This window comes from Pyrgilauda ruficollis, unplaced genomic scaffold (assembly GCF_017590135.1).
Source record: "Pyrgilauda ruficollis isolate IOZ18807 unplaced genomic scaffold, ASM1759013v1 scaffold9, whole genome shotgun sequence".
NCBI classification, from domain to species: domain Eukaryota; kingdom Metazoa; phylum Chordata; class Aves; order Passeriformes; family Passeridae; genus Pyrgilauda; species Pyrgilauda ruficollis.
The window spans coordinates 4,198,869-4,224,617 of record NW_024531043.1 but is presented as its reverse complement, the minus strand read 5'-3'; the positions used below and the strand labels follow the sequence as shown (position 1 = coordinate 4,224,617).

At 50.3% G+C, this 25,749-nt stretch overlaps 1 protein-coding gene across 1 annotated transcript in view; it reads left to right on the top strand.

The window, feature by feature from the left end:
• The window catches only part of RBM19 (RNA binding motif protein 19), a 52,093-nt gene that overhangs the window by 13,788 nt on the left and 12,556 nt on the right, over positions 1-25,749 (top strand). Inside the window, exons 21-23 of the mRNA XM_041488788.1 lie at positions 1,146-1,262; positions 19,781-19,886; positions 25,405-25,525. Of these exons, the coding sequence (XP_041344722.1) occupies positions 1,146-1,262; positions 19,781-19,886; positions 25,405-25,525 (344 nt within the window). The remainder of the gene's footprint in view (positions 1-1,145; positions 1,263-19,780; positions 19,887-25,404; positions 25,526-25,749) is intronic.

Sequence of the window (25,749 nt, the reverse complement as noted above, 5' to 3'; positions counted from 1 at the left end):
AAATAAAAAAGAGGAATGAGCTGAAGTGGGGTGCCAAAAATGAGCCCAAAGTGAGAACCAGGCAGAGTTTTCTTCTCTGCTCAAGGAAAAATCCTCTGCTTTGGTGGCAGTTCAGGCAGCACTGTGAGTTCCCAGGGGTTTAAAAAGTTCTTGGAGAGAAATCTTTTTTTGAATATTGAAGTCCTTTACCTGTTGATCTGAGAGAAGAGGAGCTTAAAAATAATATTCTGATCAAATCAAGACAAAACCAGGTTTCTTGCTTGAAATAAAAGTTTGGATTTAGCTCCTTTCGTGTGAGCAATCAGGCACAGAGGAGATGGTTACTTGTGGGTGAATTTACTTGGAATTAGCCTCAGTTTTAGGGATTCCTTCCTAGATCTTATTCAGCACAGAATATTCTAACTGTAAAGTTGCAAATTAATCCAGTTACTCGAATGTTGGCATCTAAACACTGTCCTTCAGACACTCTGGAAACCCTACTGGAAGTGATACCTGTTAAATGTCAAAATTTGTTTGAAAATCTGGTTCCTGGGGACCACAAGCATTCTGACAGCTCCCTGTGTCTGCACTTTGTATTTCAATTCTTTCATAAACCATTTTTATCCAGTTTGATTTTGAAAATCCCTTCAGGAGGTATCCAGGCCACAATGGGAAGTGCTTTGCTTTATGGAATAAGCTGCTGTCTTTTATGTTAGGTAAATTCTGACCTTGTCCGAATGCAATACAATTCCAGAGGTAAAAAAAAAAAATAAAAATTAATACTCTGTTGCAAAATTTCATGTACTGTTGTATAAGCCAGGAATAAAAAGAATCAAAATTAGCTTACATTAAGCTATTTTTTAAAAATATATTCATTAATGCATTCTCCTGACAATTAAAGGGTAAGATTTTGTGACAAATGTGGCAAATGTGAGATGAGGACCTCAACTGGAGCAAGATGGGCTATCTCACTTTCAGATGTAGGATTTTCAGGTGTTTGGAATTGACCCTTCTTGGTGTCCTGTGTGGTACTGCCACTGCCACAACCCAGGATGCCAATGTGTGCTGGTGCCTCAATTTTCCACATTCCAAATCCCGAGGGAGCAACAGTTCAAAGGGGCTTTGCTGCTCCCTGCTCTTCACCTGCCCTTCCTGTTGCCTTGCAGGCCTGCTGTGAAATCAGCCCGGAAGAAACAGACTGCCAAGAAGCAGAAAACTTCCAAGATCCTGGTCAGAAACATCCCCTTCCAGGCCACTGTCAGGGAAATCAGGGAGCTCTTCAGGTAGGAAAGTGCTTTGTTAACTCTGTGGGTCCCTCTGGGATGGAGCTGCTGTGATTTTCACACAGGGTCTTTCTCACATTTGTAAATATTGTGAGTTTTTTCTTGTCTTTGTGGAAGAACACAGGGATTTTGGGATCACCTCTTTGTTCTGTGTGTCCTCAGCCTTTTGTGCTGTGATTTAAGCCTTCTTCCATCCTGAAAAATAAGTGGAACTTTGTAAAAGGAGAACCATCTTTGCTGTTCCCAGGACAAGATTGTTTTGCTCACTGCCCCAGGCTGTGGTCCCTGCTCTGCTCTTGGTTTGCAGGAATTGTTGATTTTTCTGCCACAGGGTCCTGTGTTGGGAGGTGGCCTCTGTGGGCTTGTCCTAGCAGAAGATGGGTGATTTTGTCACATTGCTGGGGCATGTCTTTCCAAAGGGGAGGTCTGAGATATTGCTTAACCCTTTAAAACCTGCTCAGACCACGCCGTGCAACGCCCCTGGCAGTGATTTGTTTGTGTTTCCCTGTGTTGATGGAATTGCACCTCCTTTATTTGTGTGAAGATGTGGCTCCTGTGTGGCTGGGAGGCTGTTCCCTTGCAGGCTGTGAGGAAAGCTCTGTGTTCCAGCACTCATTTGGGATGAATTCCAGGGATTTCACTAAAGGCAAAGCATGCCTTGGCTTTTGGACAGGGATGTGATGATGGTCACAACAACAAGATGCCTCTAGAAGAGCAAAAGGTTTTTCTTGTGCAGCTTGGCTGCCTTTGCTTCAGTTTGCCCTGAGGGATTCAGGCAAAGCCTCTGGGCTGCCAGTGCCCATGCTGAGATTCCTCAGCACGTGGAGCTCTGCTAATTTAAATCCCAACACTCTGAGCTACAGACGTGACCCTCGTAAAGCTCGAGCCGGCAAAGCTGGGACTAAGGTCAAGTTCAAGGCGCTGGGAGGGTTTGTACATCACAAGCACAGAGCCTGTGGGGGGTTTTTGGTGTGGGATTTTTCCCTCCTGTCTTGTCTAGCACCTCAGAGCTGTGGAGAGGAGGGGCAGGGGAACATCTGATTGATATTGCAGCTTGCAGCTGGTGACAGCGCTCTCAGAGCATCCCTTTCATTCACCTGGGCTGTTCAGAGCTGGGCTTTATCCTCAAAACAAAAACCTGCAGCTTGGGGGGACACATTCCTTTCACTCCTGGCATTCCTCCTATCCTCTGGAGCAGCCCAAACGAGGCACAACAGAGCAGTGCCCAGCACCTCACCCTCCTGGACTGCTTTGTTTGTGCCCTTCAATCAGCTGCCTTTGCTCTGCAGCTTTGGGCTTGCTCTGCATGTCGGAGCCTGCCTTAGTTTGGCTTTTGTTAGGGATTTATTGGGAATGGCAAACAGTCCTTTGGCAGTGGAAGGGCTGGCAGGGCTGCAGGGGGCACTCTTAGCCTGCCCAGGAAAGCCAGCCTGGGGACAGCAAGGGACAGCCAGCCTGGGGACCACCAGGCCACTCAGCCAGGCATCACCACGCAGGGTGACAGCCCCAGGTCCCAGGTTTTACAGGATGAGCATCTTCCCTATTGTTCCCCCTGCTCCAGAGCCACCTTCCAGCCCTGCAGCAGGAGAAAAATCAAGAAATACTAATTTCTAAATAAATAAATATTAATTTTTAAATAAATAAATATTAATTTAGGAATAAATATTAATTTATATGTGTGTGTATTTATTTTGTGTACACACACATTATATACATCCACACAGAATCTATATACATGTATGTATTACCCCAGAAAAATACATAGATTATGCTAATATTGTTCAAAAAATATCTGTAACACATATTTGTGTAGCTATATTTATTTTTCCCCCAAAACAAATATTTCCATGTTTTGAGCTTTGTCAGGGAACTCGGTGCCCCTTCTCAAATGGCCCCACAGGAGCTGTTGATGGCCCTGGAACAGCAAATCAAGGGAGCTGGGTGTTCTGAAGAGTAGACTTTTCAAGCTGCTGTGCCTGCCCAGCTCTGGCAGTTCAGGGATCCCTGCCCTGGCTGGTTTTACACTTTTGGATCTTGTTTTTTATGGATCCATCACTGACATTTCCAGCCTTGCCCTGCACCATTGCCTGTGTTCCTACAGCAGCCTGGAGGAACTTCTTCATTCTGGAATTTGGGGACAGCACTTCTGTTTCCTGCATTGGAGAAAGGTGCTGCTTAATTAAGGTGTTTGGGGGGAGTCAGGAATGCTCTGATCAACACTCAGGTTCTCTGCCTGCAAAATAATCCTCTTGTAGCAGTTCCACAAGGCTCAGGTGCTGCCCTGCTCCTACCCCAGCCCCCGTGGCTTTCTGGGGTGTGACACTGGTTCAGAGCATGTCCTGCCACGTTCTCCTGGAGGTTCTGCTCTCTCTTGCACCCTAAAGAGATTTATTTATCCTTTTTTTTTTTTTTTTTTTAAGATAGGTGTTATCTTCTTCAGAGGGAGAACTGCTGTTCAATTACAGGGGCCGCTCTTGGGCGAGGTGTGAAGATTTAGCTTTTGTGGGTGTGTGTTTTTCACCCATTTTTGTTCTTTATTAGATCCTACTCTTCTCTTTACTACCTGGAAAAATAACAAAAGGTAAATGGTGCTTAGTTCTTTGCAAAGAGCCACAGTTAGGGGAGGAGAGACAAAGGGATTGCTATCCCATGAAGGCTGCTAATTTTTCCTACCAAATTGTGGGGCTTTTATGGCAAGACTTTTTTTTTCAAAAGGAACTCTAAACGTGGCAAGCTGAATTGGAGATCTGTGAAAGGCCACATTTTCACAGATTGGAGCCCTGGCAATTTCTGAAAATTGGGCTCCTTTAAGAATCTATCACATGAGATCCATGCAGCCTTCATTGGGAGTTCCAATTAACTCTTTGTTTCAGAGCATCCCCTTCCATCCTCCTTCCCTCTGGCTGTACCAACTCCATGAAGGTTGAAAATCAGGCTGCTTTGCAAGTGGTTTATAATGTTTTGAGGAGATGGGGGTTTCATTTTCCTCAAAAAGGAAATGATAAAATTTAGAAAAACACTTCTTAAAGGATTCCTGCCCAATCCAAGGCAAGCTGAGGGATGGACTCAGTCCAGCGTGTGCTTGGAGTTTGGCAGAGCTGCTGCTCATCCCACCAAAGGATGCAGTTCTTGGAGCTGTGTGTTTGGGGGATGAAGTTGTTTTTCTTTTCTTTGCAGGATATATCTGAGAACTTGCCATTTTGGTTTTATCTTTGATTTCTCTGGAATTTGCAGCAGTTTTTAGTTCCAGCCCTGCCCTGCCAGTTAGCTGAGGGAGATCAGGACTCAGTGTGGAAGGTGGTTTATCACCCCTCTGGCCATCCCTTGCCTTGCATCTGTAGGAACTGCAGTCAAACACGTTGCACAAAGCTGTTAAATCACAAAATTATCATCAGCTGGGAGGCTGGACTTGAGCTTGACTAAAGAAGCAGTGAGCAGAAAAGCAATTGAAAGGTATTGCAGGGCAAAGAACAGGTTATCAGGTGCACTTATCTCCACAGCCTGGCTTTCCTACAGAGAAAGTAACACTGCTTCTTGCAGAGACCTTTGGGGTGGGTGTCTCTTTTAATTTTAACTCCTTTGCTGACTATTTTCCTTGTCTTGACAAAGACTTGGTGTTTATTGCATCTGGCAAAGCAAATGTCTGGGCCTGATGAGGAGGAAAAAGAACTATTCCTTCTGATAGAGGGGAAAAGTGAAGTGGGACAAGACTTGGGAGTCAGCCCCTTCTGGGAGAAGAAAAAAAATTCTCTGCAGGGAGATGCAGTGGATAAACTGGCAGAGAGATTTTTTTATTTTTTTTAAGGCAGTCTTTATGAAGTTAATTTTATAAGATGATGCCTTTCACTTCTTCTGACCTATTATAATAAAGTGTAGTTACCAGAATGGGCTTTCATTTCCCATTATAAAGGACACGGTGGGATAATGAATCCGTCTGCCAGACATGCTTGCTGTTCACACCTTTCTCCCAGTAATGGAGTCTACATGACTGGAGACAATTTCTCCTTCCCCTGTTGAAGATGTGGAAAATCTGTGCTGGTGAAAGACACAGGAGGAGAAAAAAATTGAGGAAAAACATGTGAGTTTGTTAAGCAAGTGCTGGGCAGAGTTAATTAGAGCATTCCATGCATACAGAATGTCCAGTGCTGCCAGGACTGCTGGGTTTCACTTTCAAAACCTCAAATGTTGTGCTAGAAATGGCTCATAACTGATAGCTGCTGCTTCTTAGCTGCTTGAATTTTGTCCCCGTGCTGTCCCCCTGCAGGCAGTGGCCCAAGGGCTTGGGGACAGCTGCAGAAGTCACTGGGAGCATCTCCCTGGGCTGTGAGGGACTGCTGGGGTAGCACAGGGGCTGCCGGTGGTTTGGGAGAAGCCAGGAGGAGACACGTGAGGCAGGACAGAGCTGCTGATGTGGTAGGGTGGCAGAAGGAACAGGCAGAGCAGGGGAGTGAATCCTGAACTTCCTTGCAGTGCTGACACCTCTGCTTGTCCCAGGGTGCTCTGCTTGCAAGAAGGGAGTGCCCAGAAATGAGTCTTGGAGAAGCAGAAAGCCCTGGAGAGGCAGCTGGGCACCTGCAGCCAGGACCAGGGTTTGGGTCCCACCTTGCTGCCTCCCCTGAGGGCTGGAAGGATTCTGGAATGTGCACCTTGCCTGGAGGCACGGGCTCAGCTGGAAACCTGCCCCAAACAGGCTGGGAGCTGGACCAGAAGGTGTCTCAGATGTGCAGTGGCAGCTGGAAGGTGCCTCTGAGTTTGATGTGGTGAGTGTGCCACCACATCATGTTCTCACGTGGGGCCATGAGCTCTCCAAAGCCCTCCCCAGGCCCCTGCTCCAGGCCAGCACATGCCAGGACTCATCATCACGAGGGCTTGGCACCCCAGCACACGTGTGGCTGTGCTCTGGTGTTTCCAGCACAGGGCTGGATTCCCAAGCCTTGTTTTGGCCTGTCCTTTGGGATAACAACATTTTAGGGCTGCCTTCCCGTGGTGCAGCCCATGCTGGGAGCTCTGGGCTCGGGGCTGCTCCTGAGGGTGCTGGCACAGAGGATGTGGTGCCTGTGTTCACACTGCAGCTCCTCATTGCAATGCAAGGGCTGTGCTGGGCTGCTCAGTGTCTGAGAGCAGCCTGGCTGCCTCTGGGGCTGCAGGATGCTCCTATGGATTGAGGCTTTCCCTCCTCTGTCCCTGTCACCCGTTGGCTGTGGGGTCCCACCCACGCTGCCTGAAGGTTCTCACAAGGATTGCACCTTTGGATATGCTGAGTTTGGTTTTTGGTTTTGGATAAAAGGAAATTGTGTGGTTGCTGGCTCCCTCTGTCCTGGCTGAAGGGATCAGCCCCACTGTTGGCTGTCAGTCTGTCTCTTCTTTGCCAGGGTGACACAGGACATGTGGGGCTGTTGGACTAAGTCCAGAGGAGGCCCCAGAGTTGATGGAGAGGCTGGAGCCAGGCTGGGAGATGCAGGAGAGAAGGTTCCAGTGAGACCTCAGAGCCCCCTCCAGGGCCTAAAGGGTCTCCAGGAGAGCTGGAGAGGGATTTGGGATCAGGGATGGGGTGACAGAGCACAGGGAATGGCTGTCACTGCCAGAGGCAGGGATGGATTGGGATACTGGGAAAGAATTCCCCCATGGGGGTGGGGAGCCCTGGCACAGGCTGCCCCCTGGAGCACCCCATGCCCTCTGCTGCTCCACCCCTTGGACTGTGCCCTGGCTCTCCTGCACAGCTGATGCCAGCTGCATCCTTGCAGCCTTTGACCAACCCTGATGTTTCCATGCCCAAACTGCAGTGCCAGGGCATGTTGCACAGGAAAATACAGGGTGCAGGAGATTTTTGGGAAGCAGCTTGCAGGAATGTGCACCAGCCTCATGAGCTGCAGGTAGGGATACAGGGATCTGCTGGGCTGCTTTATTTCTCTATTTCAAACAGCATAAATTAAACTGATTTTAATTCCCCCCCCCTCTTCTTCAAACCTTCTTCTTGTGTGCTGGAAACCCAAACACAGCAGAATTGGGTTGATATTCAGAGCCCAGAAATGGAAGTGGCCACTTTAATTTGGCCACTCTCCAAAGCAAGCCATGGGGTGGGGGAGAGGGAAATGGGTTTGCAGTGCTGTTTTTCAGTTTGAATCATAAAGGTGTTTAACATAGATAAGGAAATGTTTAACTCTGTGTTATCTTAGCAAAGTTGCTTTAAAAGGTGGCTCTTCCCAAGAGCAGAAGGAAGATTTTCTTTTTCAGCACATCCCTTTCCTGGGTTTGAATATTCATTACATATTTGATTTTTATATTTATTTTTTCCCCCTTTTCTGCTCTCCACATACTCCACGTCCACCCAAAACCTGGATTTGTCCTGTGCAAATGAAGTGAATTTCTGGGCTGCTTCCTCCTGACTCCTGCCACCTCTCTCCAGGGCATCCAGCCGAGCTTCCCAAGGGAACTTTAATTAGTTTTCCACACAAATTCCTCAGCTCAGCAGCATGGAGGGGCTCGGGGAGGTGGAGTGAGCTGGGGAAGGGGCTGCTGGAATGTCTTGTTCAAATGCCACTCTGGGGTTCTGCTTTGGGCTTTTTGCCATTTTTTCAGTGCAAAAAAATTTCAGATGTGGGCAGGTGGTTCTCCATAGAGAGAAAACCAAAGCCTGCTTGTGCTGTCTCCTGGAAATAACCCACTCAGGGTTCTTAGTGTTAGAAGGTGTCTTTTTGTCTGAATTAATAAGAGTATGTGTGTGTCTAAGAAAGGAAAAACCTGGCATTTCTTCTTTTTTGCCTTATACTGTGACCAGTTCTTGTTCATTCTCAGAGTTGGCCCTTTGGGGCTGGCAGCTGAGGCACTGCACAATTTATAATGTTGAAATTCCACTGGACTAACTTTTGAACTTGTGTCTCAGCCTTTCATCAAGGTACAGTCAAGATGATTATCTCCTTGCTCTTAAAATTCCTCTGTCTGTCTGTTGGATTTGTTAACTCCAGTTCTTTCCTGGTGATGTTGATCCTTCCACCCCCCCTGCCTTTCACTTGTGTGGGTATTTTTCAGTCTCACTTCACGAGAAGGTCCTGTACAAGCCTCTAATGAATCACAGCTTTCTCCTCACGATGACATCGTGTCCTTTATTTGCATCTCTGTTTGCATCATTATTTTTTTAACCTCATGCCTGCTGTAGCTTTTCTCCCTCTCCCAATCTGGGAGATTTTCAGCCTTGGGATGTGATTGCAATTAAAGCCCTTCCATTGCAGAGTCTCTCACCTCCCCTGAGGCAGTGCCTGTGCCCAAGGCCTTTGAACTGTGCTGGCTTCTGCAGCTGCTGGCACCAGCAGCATCTCTGTCTGCACGTTGTTTTTCCCGAAGAAATCAAGTTAAGGCAGATCAGGATGACCATCTGTCTTCTCACCTCTCTTTCCTTCTCCCCCAGCAGTATCCTGAGCACTTCCAGGCATCTGGCAGAGGACAGGAGATCTTAAATTTGCTGCAGTTAAGCCCAGGGGGAAGCTGCTGAGCCTTGTCCTCTCAGGAAGGTGCTGTTGTGGGACTGACCCTTACCAGGCATCCAGGGATTCACATCAGCAGCCTGTGAAGATGGGATGGTTTTTCTGCCCATATTCCCATTTATTAGGTACCAGGGAAGCCGGAAAACCACTTTTTATTCTGCTGTCCATCAGTGATTTGTGCACTCGTGGATGGGCTCTGGGCCTTGCCCAGGGGTGTTTTGGACAGCCTTGGGTTTCCTTCAGCCCCCTTTTTTTTTTTTTTTTTTTTTCTCTCTTTTTTTTACATCTCTTTGTGAAAGCTCACTTGGAAAAGCAGCAGTGTTGACTTTTCCAGGCCCAGAAGTGCCAATCTCAGCATCTCAACAGGCTGGGGCTGCTCACAAGCAGCACCACTGAGATTTGTGCCAAAATCCACCCTGCAAATCCCATTTCAGGTGTGCTCCATGGCCCTTCTCTACTTCTCTTTAACCCAGCTCTTACTCTTCCCACTCTTTGATGCCATGCCAGCAGCTGAGGGGTTAAAAGAGTCTGGGGGGCGAGGGGGTGGGGACGAGGTGTTTCAGCTGCTCATTACTCACTGCCAGCTTCCCCCAAAATCATATTAATTTCACGCTGTCACGCAGGACTGCGCTGTCTCTGCCGGCAGCAGCCAGGAGGGTGACGGTGCTGGGGGGAGCGTGGCTGCCCCTCATCCCCACCATGGCTGCCTTTTTGGGAGCTCACTGGTGCCTCTGTCCTCACCCAGGTGCCCACCCAGGTGGGGCTGGGGCCGCTCACCTTGCGGGGGGATGTGGGGAGCGCCGTGCGCTGCCTCCCGATGATCATTTTCCACCCCGCTGCTTGTGCAAAAACCCCATGAAATTGGGTCTGCTGCAGCAGGGAGGTCTGCAGCAGGGAAGGAGGGAGGGAGGGGAGCTGCCAGCCTGCCCTGCCTTACCTGTGCTCAGCAAAGATGCTGCTTAAAAGTTGCTTTTTAACCACTTGCCTTCCTTTTTTAATGCCAGCGAGCACAGCCCAGCTCTGCCTGTAAAGATTGAGCTGCCTTTGCCTCCTGTCTGATTTCTCCCCCTTTTCTGCTGTTTGCTCAGTGCATCTGCCAGAGCTGTCACCTCTGCAGGGACTTACTGCCATCAGCTGGGCCTCTGACAGCTCCCACACAAGCTCAGCTTTGCTGAGCCCATCCTGGCTGGAGCTCACTCTCCATGGCAGACGTTCTGCTCTGTCCCTGCCATTTGGATTGTTCTCACCCCTACAGCCCATCTCACCTTTTTTCCAGAAGTATGCTTGTATTTTTTTTTTTTTTTGGTGTGTTGTGGCAGGAAGGATGATCCCTTCCTCTTTTCTTTCATCATGGCCAGGCTTCTTGGAGCTCTTGGCAGGGGGGTTGGGCTAGGTGATCTCCAACCCAAACCATCCAGGGATCCTGTGGAATCTCTGTCCTCTAGATCCTGCACTTTCTGAGACAGGTGGAGAGCAATGAGCTTTCCATCAAATGGAGTGGGAAGAACATCATCACTGAATCCTATGGTGGCTCAGGTGGTGCTTGCACCGATCACTCCCTGTCCTTTGGGACTTTCCAGGTGGCCTGTAAAGACAAATCCCACTGTGCAAAGTGGCCTCTGAGCTTTGCTGTGTCATGGCAGGTTGGCAAGGGGTGACCAAGGTCCTGGAGTAGGAGGAGAGCCATTGTAGCTTGGGCAGCAGCCACACCTCCAGTTTGGGGCACAGCATGGGCAAATGGGACTGTTAGCAGTGAAAAGCCACCTCTGCTCCCAGGGCTTTTCCAGCACGAGCAGAAAATGGGATGTTCTGCTGTCTCTGGAGCATGGTGGCTCCCAGCCTGCCCCACCCAGGAGCTGTTCTGTGCCTGCTCTTAATGCCTCGCCTTGTTCTGACCCCTGGCAGGTGCCACATGTGGCCAGCCTGGCTCTGGGACAGTGCTGAGCCCAGGAGAGCTGGGCAGCCTGCTTGTGTTCGAGCCTCCAGCACAGCTCCCACGGTGCCGCTGCGCTTGCGTGCATTTGATCTTCCCTCTGTGTTTCTCTGTTCTCCTGATGAAAATAATTAATCAGGTTATTTTTCTAAGTCATCCTGCAGCTTTACAGGGACAAGACTTAAATAAGGATTCTCTTTAAAGCAGAGCTGTGTTAAAATAGCTGTGTGCCTATAAATATCTCATTGCTTCTATATTTATTTTCCAGCTCAGTGCTGGAGGTTCTACAGCTGAATATAAGATATTTCTTTATTTTTTGGATTGTTGATGCAGCTGGTATCTTAACAGCAAGGCTGCCTTCTCCAAAGCCTGCCCTGGGTACACCTTTGGGTTCCTTCTGTGTTTCCTAGTTGCTAGTTGTACAAATTTCCTCTTGTCTTTGAAAGGAGCTGACTCATAAGAATCCTCCAGGAGCAGAGATTTGCACCAGACCCTCCTGTGAGCACTATTTTTAGCATAACTTATTTTTTTGACCAAAGCTGCACTCTGATCAGGATTTTCAAAAGAGCCCAGGAGAGATAAATCCCCAAATCTCAGCGCTGTGGGAGCTGCAGGTTCCTTTGAAATCCTGACCCTGTGGTGATTAGGGCAGTGACTTGGTGGCTTCTAAGCCCTGGTCCTGCAAGGTGCTGCGTGCTGGGAGAATTGTGGCTTAGGAGTGTGAGCTCTGAGAAAGGCTTTGCAGGCATTTGGAGGCTCTTGTTGAAGGCTGTGCAAGGATTGACATTTCCTGAGGGTTGGGATATAGGGGTCTGTAGGTGACTGCTGCATTTGTACATCTCAGGGACAGCTGCCAGGGGAGCGTGGCTTGGTTCTGCTGTGCTCCAGGGAGGGGATGTGGGGGGAGATGTCCTGATAGAGCTGGCTCTTTCTCCACCAGCTTGAATGACTTTTGTCTCCCCCAGCAAAAAACAAAATAGTTATTAGTATTACTAACAGGATTAAGAAGGAAGATGTTGGATAGGTGAAATGAGGGGATTTGAGAGTGGCTGGCCCATGACAGCAGAGGGGACAAGAGCCCTGCTGTGACCAGAACCAGCTCAGAGCTCTGTAAGATTGCCCAAGAGAAGAGGAGCAACAACAAAACCTGAATAATATTAAAGTGGGATTTTGCATCTTCATCCTGGTTTTGGGTAACCTCTTCCATCACACATCCACCCGTTATCTTTAAATCCTCAAACTCTTTTGGGGTGGCTTTGAACACCCAAACTCTTGTCAGTGTTCAAGTTCAGCAGTGCTTGAACCTAGGGCTTCCTAAAGCTTGTGGTGTTCCCTGTTCCAGCTGTGCACCTTCCTCTGCCCTTAGGAACTGGAAATTGTAGGCACTGAGGTGTGAAATTTCAGGAGGGAATCTGTTCCTGCTTTCATCAGACAGTGAATCATCGTTGTCTTTAAAGCACGGAAATAAATGTGGAGAATAGGCAGGTGTCTTTTGCAGGAGGTGTCAGTGAGTCCTGGCTGCTTTTCCTTGATGTCACCAAATCTAAAAGAGATTTATGGCAAGAAGTGGATTAAAGAAATCCTTCCCACCCCAGTGGTGCAGGCTTGTCCATCAGCAAGGAGCAGGAAACAAAGCAAAGCATGTGCAGTACCCATGGGCAGGCACAGGTGGGAAGGGACATCCTGGGATATTCCTTTGCAGTTGGACCAGAAGAAAGAGGGAAACAAATCAGGAGATGCCCACGCCCATCCCTCCATCCTAAAGGTGTGTGAAGCTGCTGGGTGAGGGTCTGCACATCCCAGCTCCTGCTGCAGGGGTTCCAGGGCTCATTTCTTTCTTCACATTAAAACTCCAGCATGGGAGCTGGCTCTGGAGGGCAGAACGAGTGTGGCAGTCACACCAGAGCAGCTGGACCTGGCTGCCCCCTGGAAAATCAGCCTGCACTGGGAGGAGCAAGGGGGTGAGGAGCTGCAAAGGGAGGCTGCAGGGACATGATGCTGCTGCCACCAGCACAGCAAATCCACGCAAGGGAAAGGCCCTTTTCCCACCAGCCTTTAAAGCTGATATCTCCTGATGATAAAACCTCCAAAAGTAGGATTAAACACAGCAAAATTAAGAAACCAAACCTGGTTGCAGCACCTGCCTAGAAATGACTTAAGTGGAGGGATATTAAAATTTTAAGACTTGCTGCTGTGCTTCTGATGGAGGATTTAAAAAAATAATAATTACTGTTGGGTGTTTTTTTTTTTCTTTCTGCTTGGTTTTCAGGATTGGTTTCTGTTTAGCGTGCGGCCTAATTGCGTAATTACACGATAGACTGGAGTAGAATTTAGTGTGTGTAATACCAGTTATAAAGAAGAGCCCTAATTATGTAGATCTTCTCAGGTAAATAATACATCAGGGGCATGGAGTGGCCTAATTACTGTTCTGAAAACCTGCCTAATGACTAATTTACTTGGAATTTCAGAACGCTTTTGATAAGGTCCCTCATAAGCAACTGTTAAGGAAAATAAATCGAGAAGGGATAAAATGTTTTGCTGTGTTTTTAAACAAGCCAGTTAAGCCACAGGAAGTAGCCACTGCCTCCTGATCAAGCATCTTGAGTAGAGGGAAGATCCCTGGCTGCCTCCTGCTCTGGGGCCAAAGCTGTTGTGTTCCTGATCCTGCTTTGCCACGAGCTCCAAGGGAAGCTGCTGCCACTTTCCACTAAAAATGGGATTTGTGGGTCAGTTCCCAGCTCCTTGGAAGAAGCACATCTGTGTCCACATAGTCCCTGGCACTTGCAGTAGTTGTGGTGTTGGGCATCTAAATAATTCTTGAAGATTTGTGCCAAAATCTGATAAATCCAGGAAGAAGTAAACTTGGAGTTCTCCAGAGGTGCCAAGGGAGTGAGGACAATCCAAAAGCTGGAACAGCTTCCCCAGGACTGTTTTCTAGTGGATCTCATGGACTTCTTCCATGAGGAGGGAAGTCCAGAGCTGGGAGCAGCAGCAGTGTTATTGTAGGGAGTGTGTGAGATGCTGCAGTGAGGGGAGCCTGGCTTTGGCCCTGCCCCAGGAGCCTCTGGCAGCAAGGACAGCCCTGCCCAGAAAACCAGGCTTGGGAAGGGATCCACAGCTTGGAGCAGCTGAGCCTGGACAGGCAGCAGCACAAGGAAAAGGAGGAATCGCATAAAGCAGAACCCAGTTGTGCTGCAGCAGCAGATCAAGGGGCTTCCAAACAAAGATGATGCTCCTGGGCAAAGAGGAAGCTGGAAAAACTGATGATCCATGGTGAAGAGCAAGGTGCAGACGTGGCTGTCCCCTGTCCCGCTGGCTTTTCACAGGGATTTTGCAGGAGCTTTGATTATCCAGCAGGACATAAATGAAGGATCAGCTTTGCACTGGGGAGCTGTATCCTGGTGTGGGCCAGGGGGACACTGCTCCCCTGCTGTGCTGCCAAATCCCTCCACCCACAGCTCTGCCAGAGCTGGAGGGAGCCTCAGTTTGACTGGGCTCCAGGATCCAGAGGTTTCCTTCCCATCTTGTCTTCCTGTGCCTTCATTTGCTGATTTTCAGAGGTGAAGGAGACATTATTGATGCTGCTGCTGATAATGGTAATAGGGGAGATGGATGCCAGATAATTCCTGAACTCTCTAACAGGATTTAAACTAACAAGAGAGGAAGGCTTTTTTCTTCCCTCCTTCCCTTTCCCTTCCTCCTTTTCAGATATTTCCTGTGCTGGGGATAACAACACCAAGGAGTGTTAAATTGGCTCTGAATGTCCACCCCTGGCTGTCCACATTCTTGTAACGATTTCATTAGCTTGAATTATCCACGTTATTTTCTTGTAATGGGATTAGCCATCCTGGAGTCAGCTGAAGTCCTGGAGCAGGAGGCGGGAGGGCCCTTCTGCTGCGTATTCCATTAACTCCCTCATGCAGGGGGTGGAACTGGCCATGGCTCAGCCCAGGGGCAAAACCATTTGCCAGGGTCCTGCCTTCCTCAAGGAGGAAGAAAGAAAAAAAGGACCATTACTGTATTTTTTTTTTCCTCCCCCTTTTAATCAGCAAATTCAGAGGCAGAGAGTGGCAGGGCCGCTGAGGGGGGAAGGTCCTGTTTGGGGGCGAGCAGGGAAAAAGAATAAAATGAAGAGGAGCATTGCAAAGGGATTGAGTGAATTCCATGTGGCTGCTGGGGCTGAGGCTGTGCGGGGAGGGGAGGGAAGGACTTGAGTCTCTTTTGGACTCGTCATTCCTGCCCAGAGCCGTTTGGGATGAGCGGTCACGCTGCCTGCCTCCTCCGCCTGAGCTCGGCCTGGGGCTGCCAGCAGTCACCGGGGGGAGTTGGGCAGGGCTTGGCATTGGAAGGCAGCAAGAGGAGAGGAGGAGGAGGTGGTGGCAGTAGATGGCAACCCAGGAGAAGGTTGGCAGCCTTGATGGAGGTTTTCGTAATCAGTTTTTCAGCGTGGTTTTGCTGTTTTGTTTTTCTTGAAGGAATATGAACCAGAGAGGGGGATTTAGGACTGCTGTGTGCAGTGGGACCTCTGTACACATCTGCAGAAGACCAGGGTGATTTTGGTGGGATTTCCAAGATGTTCTGTGTTTTTGGCAGTGGACAGATTGATGGTGTCAATTGTGCTTTTCCCCTCAGAACATGACAACCCAAGAGTCCTTGACTTGGGGTGCACCAAGATCAAGTCAGATGAACACACCAGTGACTTGAAAATACCCATCAAGGACAGACAGGTCTGGCCTGCCCCAAGGATTTTGCAGTTTAAATGTTGCTCTTTGAGACAGGGAAGGGGTTGAAATGGAGGGAACACTTCCCATCTGGAGAGATGTTTCTTCTTTGGAAGAAACTGTTCCCTGTGAGGGTGGGGGGGTGCCCAGAGAAGCTGGAGCTGCCCCTGGATCCCTGGCAGTGTCCAAGGCCAGGCTGGACAGGGCTTGGAGCAACCTGGGATGGCAGAAGATGTCCCTGCCCATGGCGGAGGGTGGAACAGGATGGACTTTAAGGTTTCTTCCAAGCAAAGCACTCTGATTCCACGTTGACCCTGATGTGCAGGTACCTGTCCCATGAACGAACGGCCCTCACAGCTGCCTGAAGCTGTGGGGTTTTCTGGAGAGCAGGGAGGCAGGAAGGACAGGGAAGAGGTTTTCTGGAGCCCACCTGAGTGCCCATTCTCCTCTGTCCCGTGGCCTCTGGGCTGTGTTGGTGAAGGATGTGCAGGCTCCTATGACCATGCAAAGCCAAGTGGGCTGTGGGTTGTCTCCCGAGCTGGAATGTGCTGGTTAATAGCAATATAATGTCCTATAATTAGCAGGCAAAGGACTTGCCTCCCAGCTGGCCTGTGCCAGAAGGATATAATTACAATCCCAAGGAGTGATGTTCCTCTGACCTGCAGCCAGCTTGCAGTGAAGAGGAGAAATCTCCTTTTCCTCCCTGTGTTCAGCCAGGGAAGCAGGATGGCAGCTGGAAGAGCTGCCAAAACAGCAGGAGAGCAGCTGATAGCCAGCAGTGCCATGGAGAAATGCTGCATCTCTTGTGGTGGGAGGGAGGGGATGTCCCTGCTGGCATCTCTGGGATGCACCCTGTGTTTCTGCTGAGCTTGGAAGGGGTGACTTGTCAAAGGAGAGCTCGTGGCTGTCTCTGTTCTGCAGCCCCGTGGATCGTGGCTCAGCCAGGGCCAGCACAGGCTTTTTCTGTTTCCCAGCAAATCTGGATGGGCACAAAACAAAGGTTCTCATTTAGGAAATAGGAGTTGCAGTGTTTGTGGAGGCTGTCATCCCTCCCAGCCAACAGCAGGAAAACGTGCCAAGCCTGGGAGAGCGAGGTGTGAGGCCAGAGCTGCCAGCCTGGCTGGCAGGGCCTGCAGGGACAGGGGAGCCCAGGCAGAGCCACATCCTCCACACCTCTGTCCTCCCCTCCTGGTCCTGATTTCTCTGGGGATTTCAGAGAATAGCTGTTGGACATGTTGTTCATGGATCTGTGAGAAGGAAGCCTGGAGCAGCTGGAGCATGGCTGGTCACCAGGGGCTCTGCCATCCTGCTGCTTCTGCAGCAAAACTCTTTGCTTTTGGCCCCCAAACCTTCCTGTGTTAGTTGTGAGCAGCTCCATGGGGGTTTCACAAGAGATTTGGGATTGCTGCACACCTTGGCCGCACTGAAATCCCATCCCATCCCAGTGTCCTGTCAGAAATCCAGCTCCAGGCCAGGCACAGGGGGCTGGTGGGCTCTTCAGCACTGAGGTTCAAGTCTTGTGCAAAGTTAAGCCAGGCTGACTGCAAACGAGTCGATGTCTCAAGCTGAAAGGGCTTTGCTCCCACAACCACCAGCCCTGGTGCAGGGGGTCAGGAGCACTTGGAGAAGGCATGGATGGGTGAGTGAGTATAAATCCAGAAACAGCTCTGGTTTCACACTCACTGATGCTGGAAACCTCCCTGTAAACCATCCTGCTCAAGGGAAGCCTGGCTTGTTGCTGTGCTGGCAGCAGGATTGCTGATCTCTGCTCACCTGGAGAGGAGAGAGGCACCAGCACCCAGAGAAACCCTCACCCTGGGCTGCCTGTGGATTTTTTCACTCCATCTGTGCCCATCAGAGCTCTGTTCTGGAAGGGGAAGGAGCTGGCAGTGCCACCAGGTCTGACTTGCTGTGACTCCACAGCCATCCCAACGTCTGGGAGCACATTCTCAAACAGCTCCACGACATCATATGGAAAAGCTGCTTTCTTCCCTCTCTTGCCATTATGCTCTAGTGTCACCTGGGTGATGTGCTCCATGCTTTTCCTCCTCCCATTCCTGTGCCTTTGCCCATGACACAATCCATGCCTGGCCATCCTGGAGCTTGGATGAGCTGGAGTGGGAGCAAACCTGTCAGCACCTGGCTTCCCTCTGGCTTCCCTGGGCAGGGAGCCTGGCACTGCAGGGGGTAATTGGGTTTCCTTCTGCCTCTGCCTCTCTCTCCCCCCAAATCCAGGAGAAATAATTGGAAAGGAGAGGTGTGAGTCTGTGCCTGGCACCAGAGAGGAGAACATTAAAGGCCGGAGCTCTGCCTTCATTCGCAGCTCCCGCCGGTAATTGCTGTGTTGTGGTTTCTAATTAGCGCCGCAGTGGGGGGGATGCTGTTCCCCTGCATGGCCCCTCTGGGGTCAGCCCTGTGCCCTCGGCTTCCCTCACCCCTCCACCTCGCCTGTTCCCTGGATCCATCCCTCTGGAAGCCCCTGCTGGCTCCCACTGCCCGGGGAAAGCTCCTGGGCAGCCCTGCTCTGGATCTGGAGCAGGTGTCCCCTCCCTCCACACCTCTCCATGTGTGGGTGGCTTGGACTGCTCTGAGCTGCAGAGGAAGGAAGAGCCAGTTTCTCCCAGCTCTGCCCAAGCTGATGTGGGCCAGGACAGCTTCCCTGGCACCCTGAATCCAGAGCCATCCTGCTCCTGTGGGTACCCCCTGGCCACCCTGAGTGCTGGGTCTTGGTGTCAAAATGACACGTTGGTGTTTCAGTGCACAGACTGAGCGTTGTCTGAGACCTCCCTTTGAGCAAATACTCTGCTCCTGTTCCTTCAGCAAATATTCTGCTGCCCCCAGGCAATGTCCTTGATATTTTTCATGGAGAGAGAGAGACTGGAGAGTGCCCATGGCTCCTACCTCCCGTTTTTCCTAGCTAGATGGGCATCTCCATGGCTCAGGAGCTGTCCCCTTGCCTCTCCCTTCACCCAACTGCAGCGCTTGAGGTGCTCCAGGGATCCTGGGAGTCGCTGTCACCCCCACCCCGTTGCAGAAGGACCTCTGGAAACCCCAGGATCCGAGCACTCCCAGCAGCTGAGGCTGCTCCCTCTCCTGTGCTGGGTTTGTTTGTTTGTTTGCGTGGCTCCAGCTCGGAGGGGGCAGGAGGGAGAGGGAGGGAAAGCACCGAGCGGGAGACGTGCGGATTCATTTTGAAGCTTCATAATGGTGCATTTACACACCACGTTGCCTAAGGAAATTGGGTGGATGAATGCCTGGTCATGCTGCCAGTGCAGCAGGTTAACTCCCAGGATTTAGCTTATATCATTTCACGAGAGCGTTTATGGCCTTTACTGTGTTTATTCCCAGGTGCTCTTTGGCACTGCTGTATCCCCGGCTCCTTTTGTGTATGCACGCCTGTGTGGAGATTTTCAAATAAAATAACACATCTCTTCAGACCTGGGCCACATTAAATATTTATTGCCTGCAGTTTGTGCATATGTGTTTGATAAATGGGTGCGAGGGGAGGGGAAGAGGGAGCTTGGCAGCAGGGAAAGCGCTGGCTTTGTCCTGGAATTTCTCCAGGGGATGGCACTGGAGAGGGATGTCCAGCACGTGCTGCCTTTGGGGCTAAAAAACCTTTTTAGGGTTTTTGGACAAAGTGGGATGGCTGCATGCTTTGCTGCTCAAGCCACAGGTTCCTTCTGTGGGACAGGAACCCCCTTATCTCCCCATTCCTGGTTTTCCATTGACACTGCAAAACTTGTCTGAAATGCTGTTGGATATGGAGGTTGTTGTGGTCTGCTGGATTCGCCTGTTTCCCTTTCTACATCCAGAAAGCTTAGGTAAAACCAGTTTATTCCAGCACAGAAGCTGCAGGATGGGAGAGGCTGAAGGGTTAGAGTGAGGAAATCCAATCATAAAAAATGCCCAGGATCCCTGGAGTTGGAGGGATGACACCTCTGGGGATGGAGGAGCTGTTCTGAAAACAGAATAATTCTCTGTGGGGCCATGCTCTGTGTCCTGCCAGTATCCTGTGCACTCCAGCCCCTCTTTAAAGGTGCAAATAAATCTGTTCTGGTGGGATCTGGAGCAGCCCTGGTAACCTGGAGATGCTTTGCTCACCCTGAGCAGGGCATGGCATTCTGGCTGGATCTCCTGAGGGAAGGAGGAGAAAAGCAGTTACATTAAAGAAGTTTCTTGTATTGTTAAGTTTTATATCCAGAATTATCCTTGAAATCCAAGCTGAGTTTTTAGCTGGTTGTATTTGCTTTGGGCAGGGCAGCAGAGTGGCTGCAGGACACCACTCAGTGTGGCTCTGCAGCTGGCACTGCCAGGCTTTGTGGGGAGGGGGTGACTCTTGCCTTCATCTCATGCTGTCCCTGCTTTTCCTTGGATCCACAGCACCTTTGGAGAGCTCAAGACTGTCCGGCTGCCCAAGAAAATGGCAGGAACGGGATCCCACCGGGGCTTTGGCTTTGTGGATTTCGTCACCAAGCAGGATGCCAAGGTGAGCTGTGCCCTTCTGGCACTGCCCCAGGTGGGGAGGGCAGCCTGGAGGCTCTGTCCCACTGAGGCTTAGCCCAGGTTTGGGCTGGTAGCATTCCCGAGGAAAGCTGCACTCAGGCCAAAACCCCCATGTGGGCAGCAACAAAACCCACAACCCAAACCCTAAAGGGGGTAATTTTGGTGCAACTGATAAAATAACTCAAAATTCGTATAATACAGAAGGACAGGAGCTTATTTTTCAGGTTTGCCAGCAGCAAGGTGAGACAGGATGGTTTTGACCCAACATTAACACATCAGGAAACCTCTGCACGTGTCCCACCTCCTCCACTACCTTGATTTTAGGGGAGTTTTGGATATTGTGGCTGTTCCCTAATTTGTAACCTGTGCAAGGCTTGTGTTCACCAGTTCTGTGTGTTTTGAGAGCCCCCTGTGAGCAGCCTTACCCTGCTGCTTTCCCAATGACTGTGCCAGAGGATCAGTAATTATGAATTGGCCTCGTTCATTTATTTTTTGAAAGCTTTCCTATATCTTTAAGTTCCATGCTTTTAGCAGAAACAAGGGGATTGCAGCCTGTCTGATGGTATCCTGCTCTCATCCTTTGCCAGAGGTTCTGGAGCAGGGTGGATTTCATCCTGCTGCTGATTCCTGGTGGTTTGGGCAGGGTCTGGAAGGGAGTGGCTGTAAGCACTACCCATGGGATGTTACTGCTGGAGGGAAGGGACCACATGAGCCCCCAAAACTCCAGATTTTCCAGACTGTGAGCACAGATGAAGGAGAGAGGAGGGGGGAGCCAGCCAGAGCCTGTGTTTATGTTTTTAGACAGCATTCATTGATCCAGGATCACAAGGGACTATTAGATCATCCCTTCCAGCCTGACCTCCTGTATAACACAGTACATGGAGTTTCTTTGTTAGTCCTGTATTGATCCTAACTCAAACTTCTCTCTGCTCAGCTTCCCTCCTCCCCTTGGGGGTCAGCTGGGGGTGCAGGGATCCCCCCAGGAGCCTGGTTCCTCTCCCTGTACCTCGAGCTGTGCCTGTGGCTCTGCTCAAAGCAGCTTTGCTTTCACCTCTGCTTCACTCCACAGTCACTCAGGCTTTGTTCCTGGGGTTTGAATTAATCTTTTCCCAAGGAAACTTTGGGCTTTGGATGGAAAGGTACATAGAGGGTTCTTTACTGCTGCTCTCTGGGGGAAACAGGCACAGGCTCAGTGTTTGCTTCCCATCCCTTTTCATCCCCTCAGGGGCTGATTCCAGCTGCACTGGGCAAATGGAAATCTCAGTGATAGGCAGCCCATCTATGGTGAGGGGAGAGAGCCAGGCAGGCTCTGGCCCAGGGCACAGCTCCCAAAGCTCATGGAGGGGAGCATGCAGGGAGAGAGCTGCCCTGTAGAACAGCTCTCAGCGGGGTTTTCTTCTTTCCCAGCAAAGCAGCTCTTCTTCCTTCTTCATATTTTTTTTCCACCCTCATCTCTTTGAGGGATTTAATTGTCTCACAAGTGGCACATCAAGTACACTCCATTGGCCGTCTGGAAGAGGATGCACGGTGTATTGATGAATAGGATCCTGAATATTGTAAACACGCTCATAATTGGCTTAGAGTTTATTGCTGAGTGAAATGAGAGAGGAGGGGAGTGGGCCTGGAGACCTCTGAGCTGAATAGCTCTGACTGTCAGTGACGCTTTTGCTCAGAGTGGTAATCTGGAAATTGCTTATAAGCATCTTATAAAACATGATGGGTTTGTAATAGAATAGTTAGGCTGCCTTTGTTGGGCATTTAAAGCCTGTGACCTCCCGTGTTTGTCTTTTCTCTGAACAAGCACGGCTGCTGTGGGAGCGCACATGGAGATTTTCCACAGCCAGCACAGAGATGGGGGCTCCTCCTCCCAAATCCCCGCTGCTGTGCCTGCAGATCTGCCCCATCAGGCTTGGCTTGATCTCCTCAGCCTCCCCTGCAACTCTGATGCACTGGCAATACCAAATTAACTCCAGTTAAGGAAGCACTAAATGTTTCCTGACGTTCCCTGTGCAGAATTGTTGCGGAATTGTTTTTATTTTTGAACTATTAACTGGGAAGCCGAGTTCCCACTTTTCTCCCCTGTTGATATAAAAATACATCTGGTCTCCAAATAGAAATTGCCCATTTGGGAGAGACAGCCAATGCTTTCAAAATGCACACGCACGGAAGGAAAAATCCTTGTGTGCAGCTGGCATCGCAGAGAGCATCCTCAGTTGGGACCAGCTCTTGCAAGGGAGGGATATTTATCAGTCTCCTAATGTTGTTGACCCTTTGTCCCTCTAATGATTCCAGCCTGGAGGCTCTTTGGCTTGAGTATTTAATAGGGCAAGGGGGAATCTGGAGGCAGAGCAGCACTGTCCTCCAAATGAATGCAGCAGTCAGGGCTGGCGCTGTCACACCCGCGGGTGACAGACGCTGCGGTCCTGTCTCTGCTCCCGGCCCTCCCAGCACAGCAGGCTCTGCTCCAGACTCTGCCTGCCTCATCCCAGCAGCCTGGCCTTCCTGGGGGTTTATCAGCCGCCTCTTCACTTGGAAATTCTCTTTCTGAATCCCACAGACGTTTTTAAGCTGCTGTTCCAGCCGCTCCCTTTCCTCTCCCCGCTTTTTCCCACCTTGCTGAGCCGTAATGTTAAGCTTGAACCAAACTTTGCAAAAAATGCTCAGAAATGGCATTTTTAATCATGCTCACATCCTGTTCTCAAGGAGGAGAAGCCCATAGTGTTTTCATGCAACCCCTAAAGCATCTGGAAAGCAAAAGAGGCCCAGGAGAAGGTTTGCCAGGGATCTGCGGGCTTTGGGGTGGCCTGGCAGAGGGTGTGTTACCAAATGCAGCAGAATCAGGTTTGGGCATTTCCAAAGGAGCTTTTTGTGGCAAAGGCTCTCCTTTAAGGTGTAGGAATATATGGAGCCCTGGGAATTAGAGGGCTTTTGTGGTGAGTCTCTCTCCTGGATGAGCAGACAATACACCTGCCTTTATTCCTCATTTGGATACAACTCCACAAACCTCTGGCCCTTCTTTGTTCCTCCAGAGAGGTGTCCTGGGAAGGCAGATGCTCACAAAGGAGAGAAGGAGAGGAGGAGAAGAGCTGCACCCCACAAATAGCTCCTGCTTTTTGTAAAAGCCAGCCTGCTTCTCCTCATTTCATACTTGTCACCTAATTAAAATATATTTTTTCCCTACCTATCTCTTCATTTGGAATAACAGCCGTGGCAGATTTCCTCCTCTCCCTGGAAGATTTCCAGCAGTGGGGATGACATTTCTCCCCTTCATCCCTTTGTCTTTTAAATCATCAGTGCTTTCTCTTTTTTTTTTTTTTCTCCCATGAAAAAGTCTTAATTCCTCTCAGAGCAATGAATAGCTAGTTTTGTCTTTTAGCTCATTTCAAAAGAAGTGACATCTGTGTGTTTGTCACCTGAAATGTGCAGCTTCCCTTCTGCATTCCCAGCTCCTGGAGTCCACTGGAAGACAGGGAGCAGAGATCCCAGTACAGGCTGGAGCTTTCCTTCATCATGGGTGCAAACTCATTTTGGGGATGTGTTTGGCCAGGAAAGGCCAATGTCACTAGGTTGGTGGCAGATGTGTCTCACCCAGCGGGTTTCCTGCACATAACACTACTTGATGGCAGCATCTGCCTTCTCTGTTGCTCCATGACCTTTCCCAGGGCTGCCAGCAAAACTAGAGGATGCCAATCCCATGAGGAGGAGGAGGTGGTGGGGGCAGAGAAGTGGCTCAGAGGAGCAGAGCCCACCAAGTGCCATGTTCATCATGGTCTGCCCTCCTCCATGACCTGTGGAACACAGATGGGCTGTGTGCTGTCACCCAACTTTCCTCTTCCTTGTGCTGTGGGAAGGAGGAATCAAAAAATAGGAATTAACAAAGGAAATGCAGTGTTTAGAGCTGTGGGTTGTGTGCCAGGCTTTGGAAAAGGCTCCTGGTGCCAACGTAAACAGCCCTCACAACTCCCTCCCACCACCTCCCCCCAGTGTTTGTTTAAGCCAACACATTGCTCTGCTAATTGGGAGATAGGCCTTGAAAACACAGCAGCAGCAAATAAAAACAGCTGGAGCTTGCAGCTCTTCCAGGAGGAATGTGCCCCTGGAAAAGGGGGCACTCTGCCCTGCCAGGATCACCCTGGGGGGCTGGGAGTGCTGGGATAATGGGAATTAACCCATGGCATGGTGGAGCTGGTGCTCCTGGTCACTGTTTTATAGCACACGAGGGTTATATGAGTGACAGGACTGTGGAAAGAGAGGAAAGCTTAGGTTACTGGGTGCTGGTTACTGAAAATGGGATTTTTTTAATGGGTTTCATAACCCAGCAGCTCAAGGAGGGTCCTGAGGAGCAGCTGTGGGCAGCAAAGCAGGGCAAGCCCCTCTGCCCAGAGATGTGGCATTTGGGGACAGCTGCAGTGGTTCAAAGCTGCTTTTAGCAGGTGGCTCACAGGAGAGATGTGGGCTTCTACAGGACAGCTTGGGAGCTGGTTTGGGCCTCCAGATGGGAGCACAGGGCCCTGCTGGACAGCAGGATGTGTGTCTGATCCTACAGTTGCCATTTTTGTTCCAGGGATAGAGTTTGCAGAACTCAAAACCTGAGCTATTCCCAGTCTCAGCTGGAGTTTTGAAAAAGCATTTGGGGCATTTCTCTCCCCCTGTGCCCAGCCTTTACTGTGGAGCACTTTGTGGGCCCCTGGGGATAAAAATATTCGGCCAATGTGTTTGTGTATTTGCATTGTGGGCCCAATCCTGCTCAGTCCTGAATTTCCTTAAAATTCTGTGGGAAATCAAGACAAGATCAAACTTCCCTGGGCTGAGTCAGTGTTTTCTGGGTGTCTCTGCTGGTTGGCTATGGACAGAGAAAGCCATCTGAGCTCTGGACTGTCTGGCACGTTTGTATTCAACATCAGCAAGAGATTCCAGCTGTATGGGTGTTACCAAACAGGACCTAACACCAGGAAACCTCTGGATTTCTGCATTAGAGCGGAAAGAGCAGAGGACTTCTGTACTGGCTTCTGCTCTGCCACATTTGCTGCTACCATGGCCAAGTCACCAAATGGTTGGCAGGAGAAAGGCAGTTTTCCATCTTGCCTCCAGAGCAGAAAGAAACTTCTCTCTCACAGCTGAGCTGTGCTTTCCTGTGTTCCAGCAGAGAACAGGGTGCTAGGGAGTCACAGGGTCCCACCCAGAGCTCCAGAGGCTGCAGCATTCCCAGCTCAGGGTGGTCCCACCCTGTGCTGGGTTCCAGCCTGCCCCCCACGAGCAGCAGCCAGCAGCAGTGGTGATGGGAATGTGCTCTGCTGCAAGTGCAGAGAAGATAAATGACGGAGTCAGAGCCTCTGATGGAGATGGATCCTGCCCCATCAGAGCAAAGCACTCCCAGTACGATGTTCTCCGGTGGCCTTTCCGCTCCGGGGCAGAGGGAGCGACATTTCTGCCTTCCCTCCTGTGAGCCTGTTCTTATTTTCTCCTTTAATTTCTTTTTTTTTTCTCTTTGAATTCTGCAGAAAGCCTTCCAGGCCCTGTGCCACAGCACTCACCTGTACGGCCGCAGGCTGGTGCTGGAGTGGGCAGACACGGAGGAGACGCTGGAGGCCCTGCGCCGCAAAACCGCCCAGCACTTCCACGGTAACCCCTCCTGCTGCCACTGCCACTGTCACTGTCACTGCTGCCACTGCTGGGGCTGCCAGCTCCCTGCTGGGGAGCCAGGAGGCATCCAGGCCAGGCCTTTGTCTGACAGCTCTGCCTGGGAGCTGTTAACTCTGCCTGTGCCAGCCGTGCCCGGGCACCACGGTGCCACCTGCCAGCCACAGCGCCTTTGCTCCCTCCCCTGGCTGCTCCCGAGGTGGGGA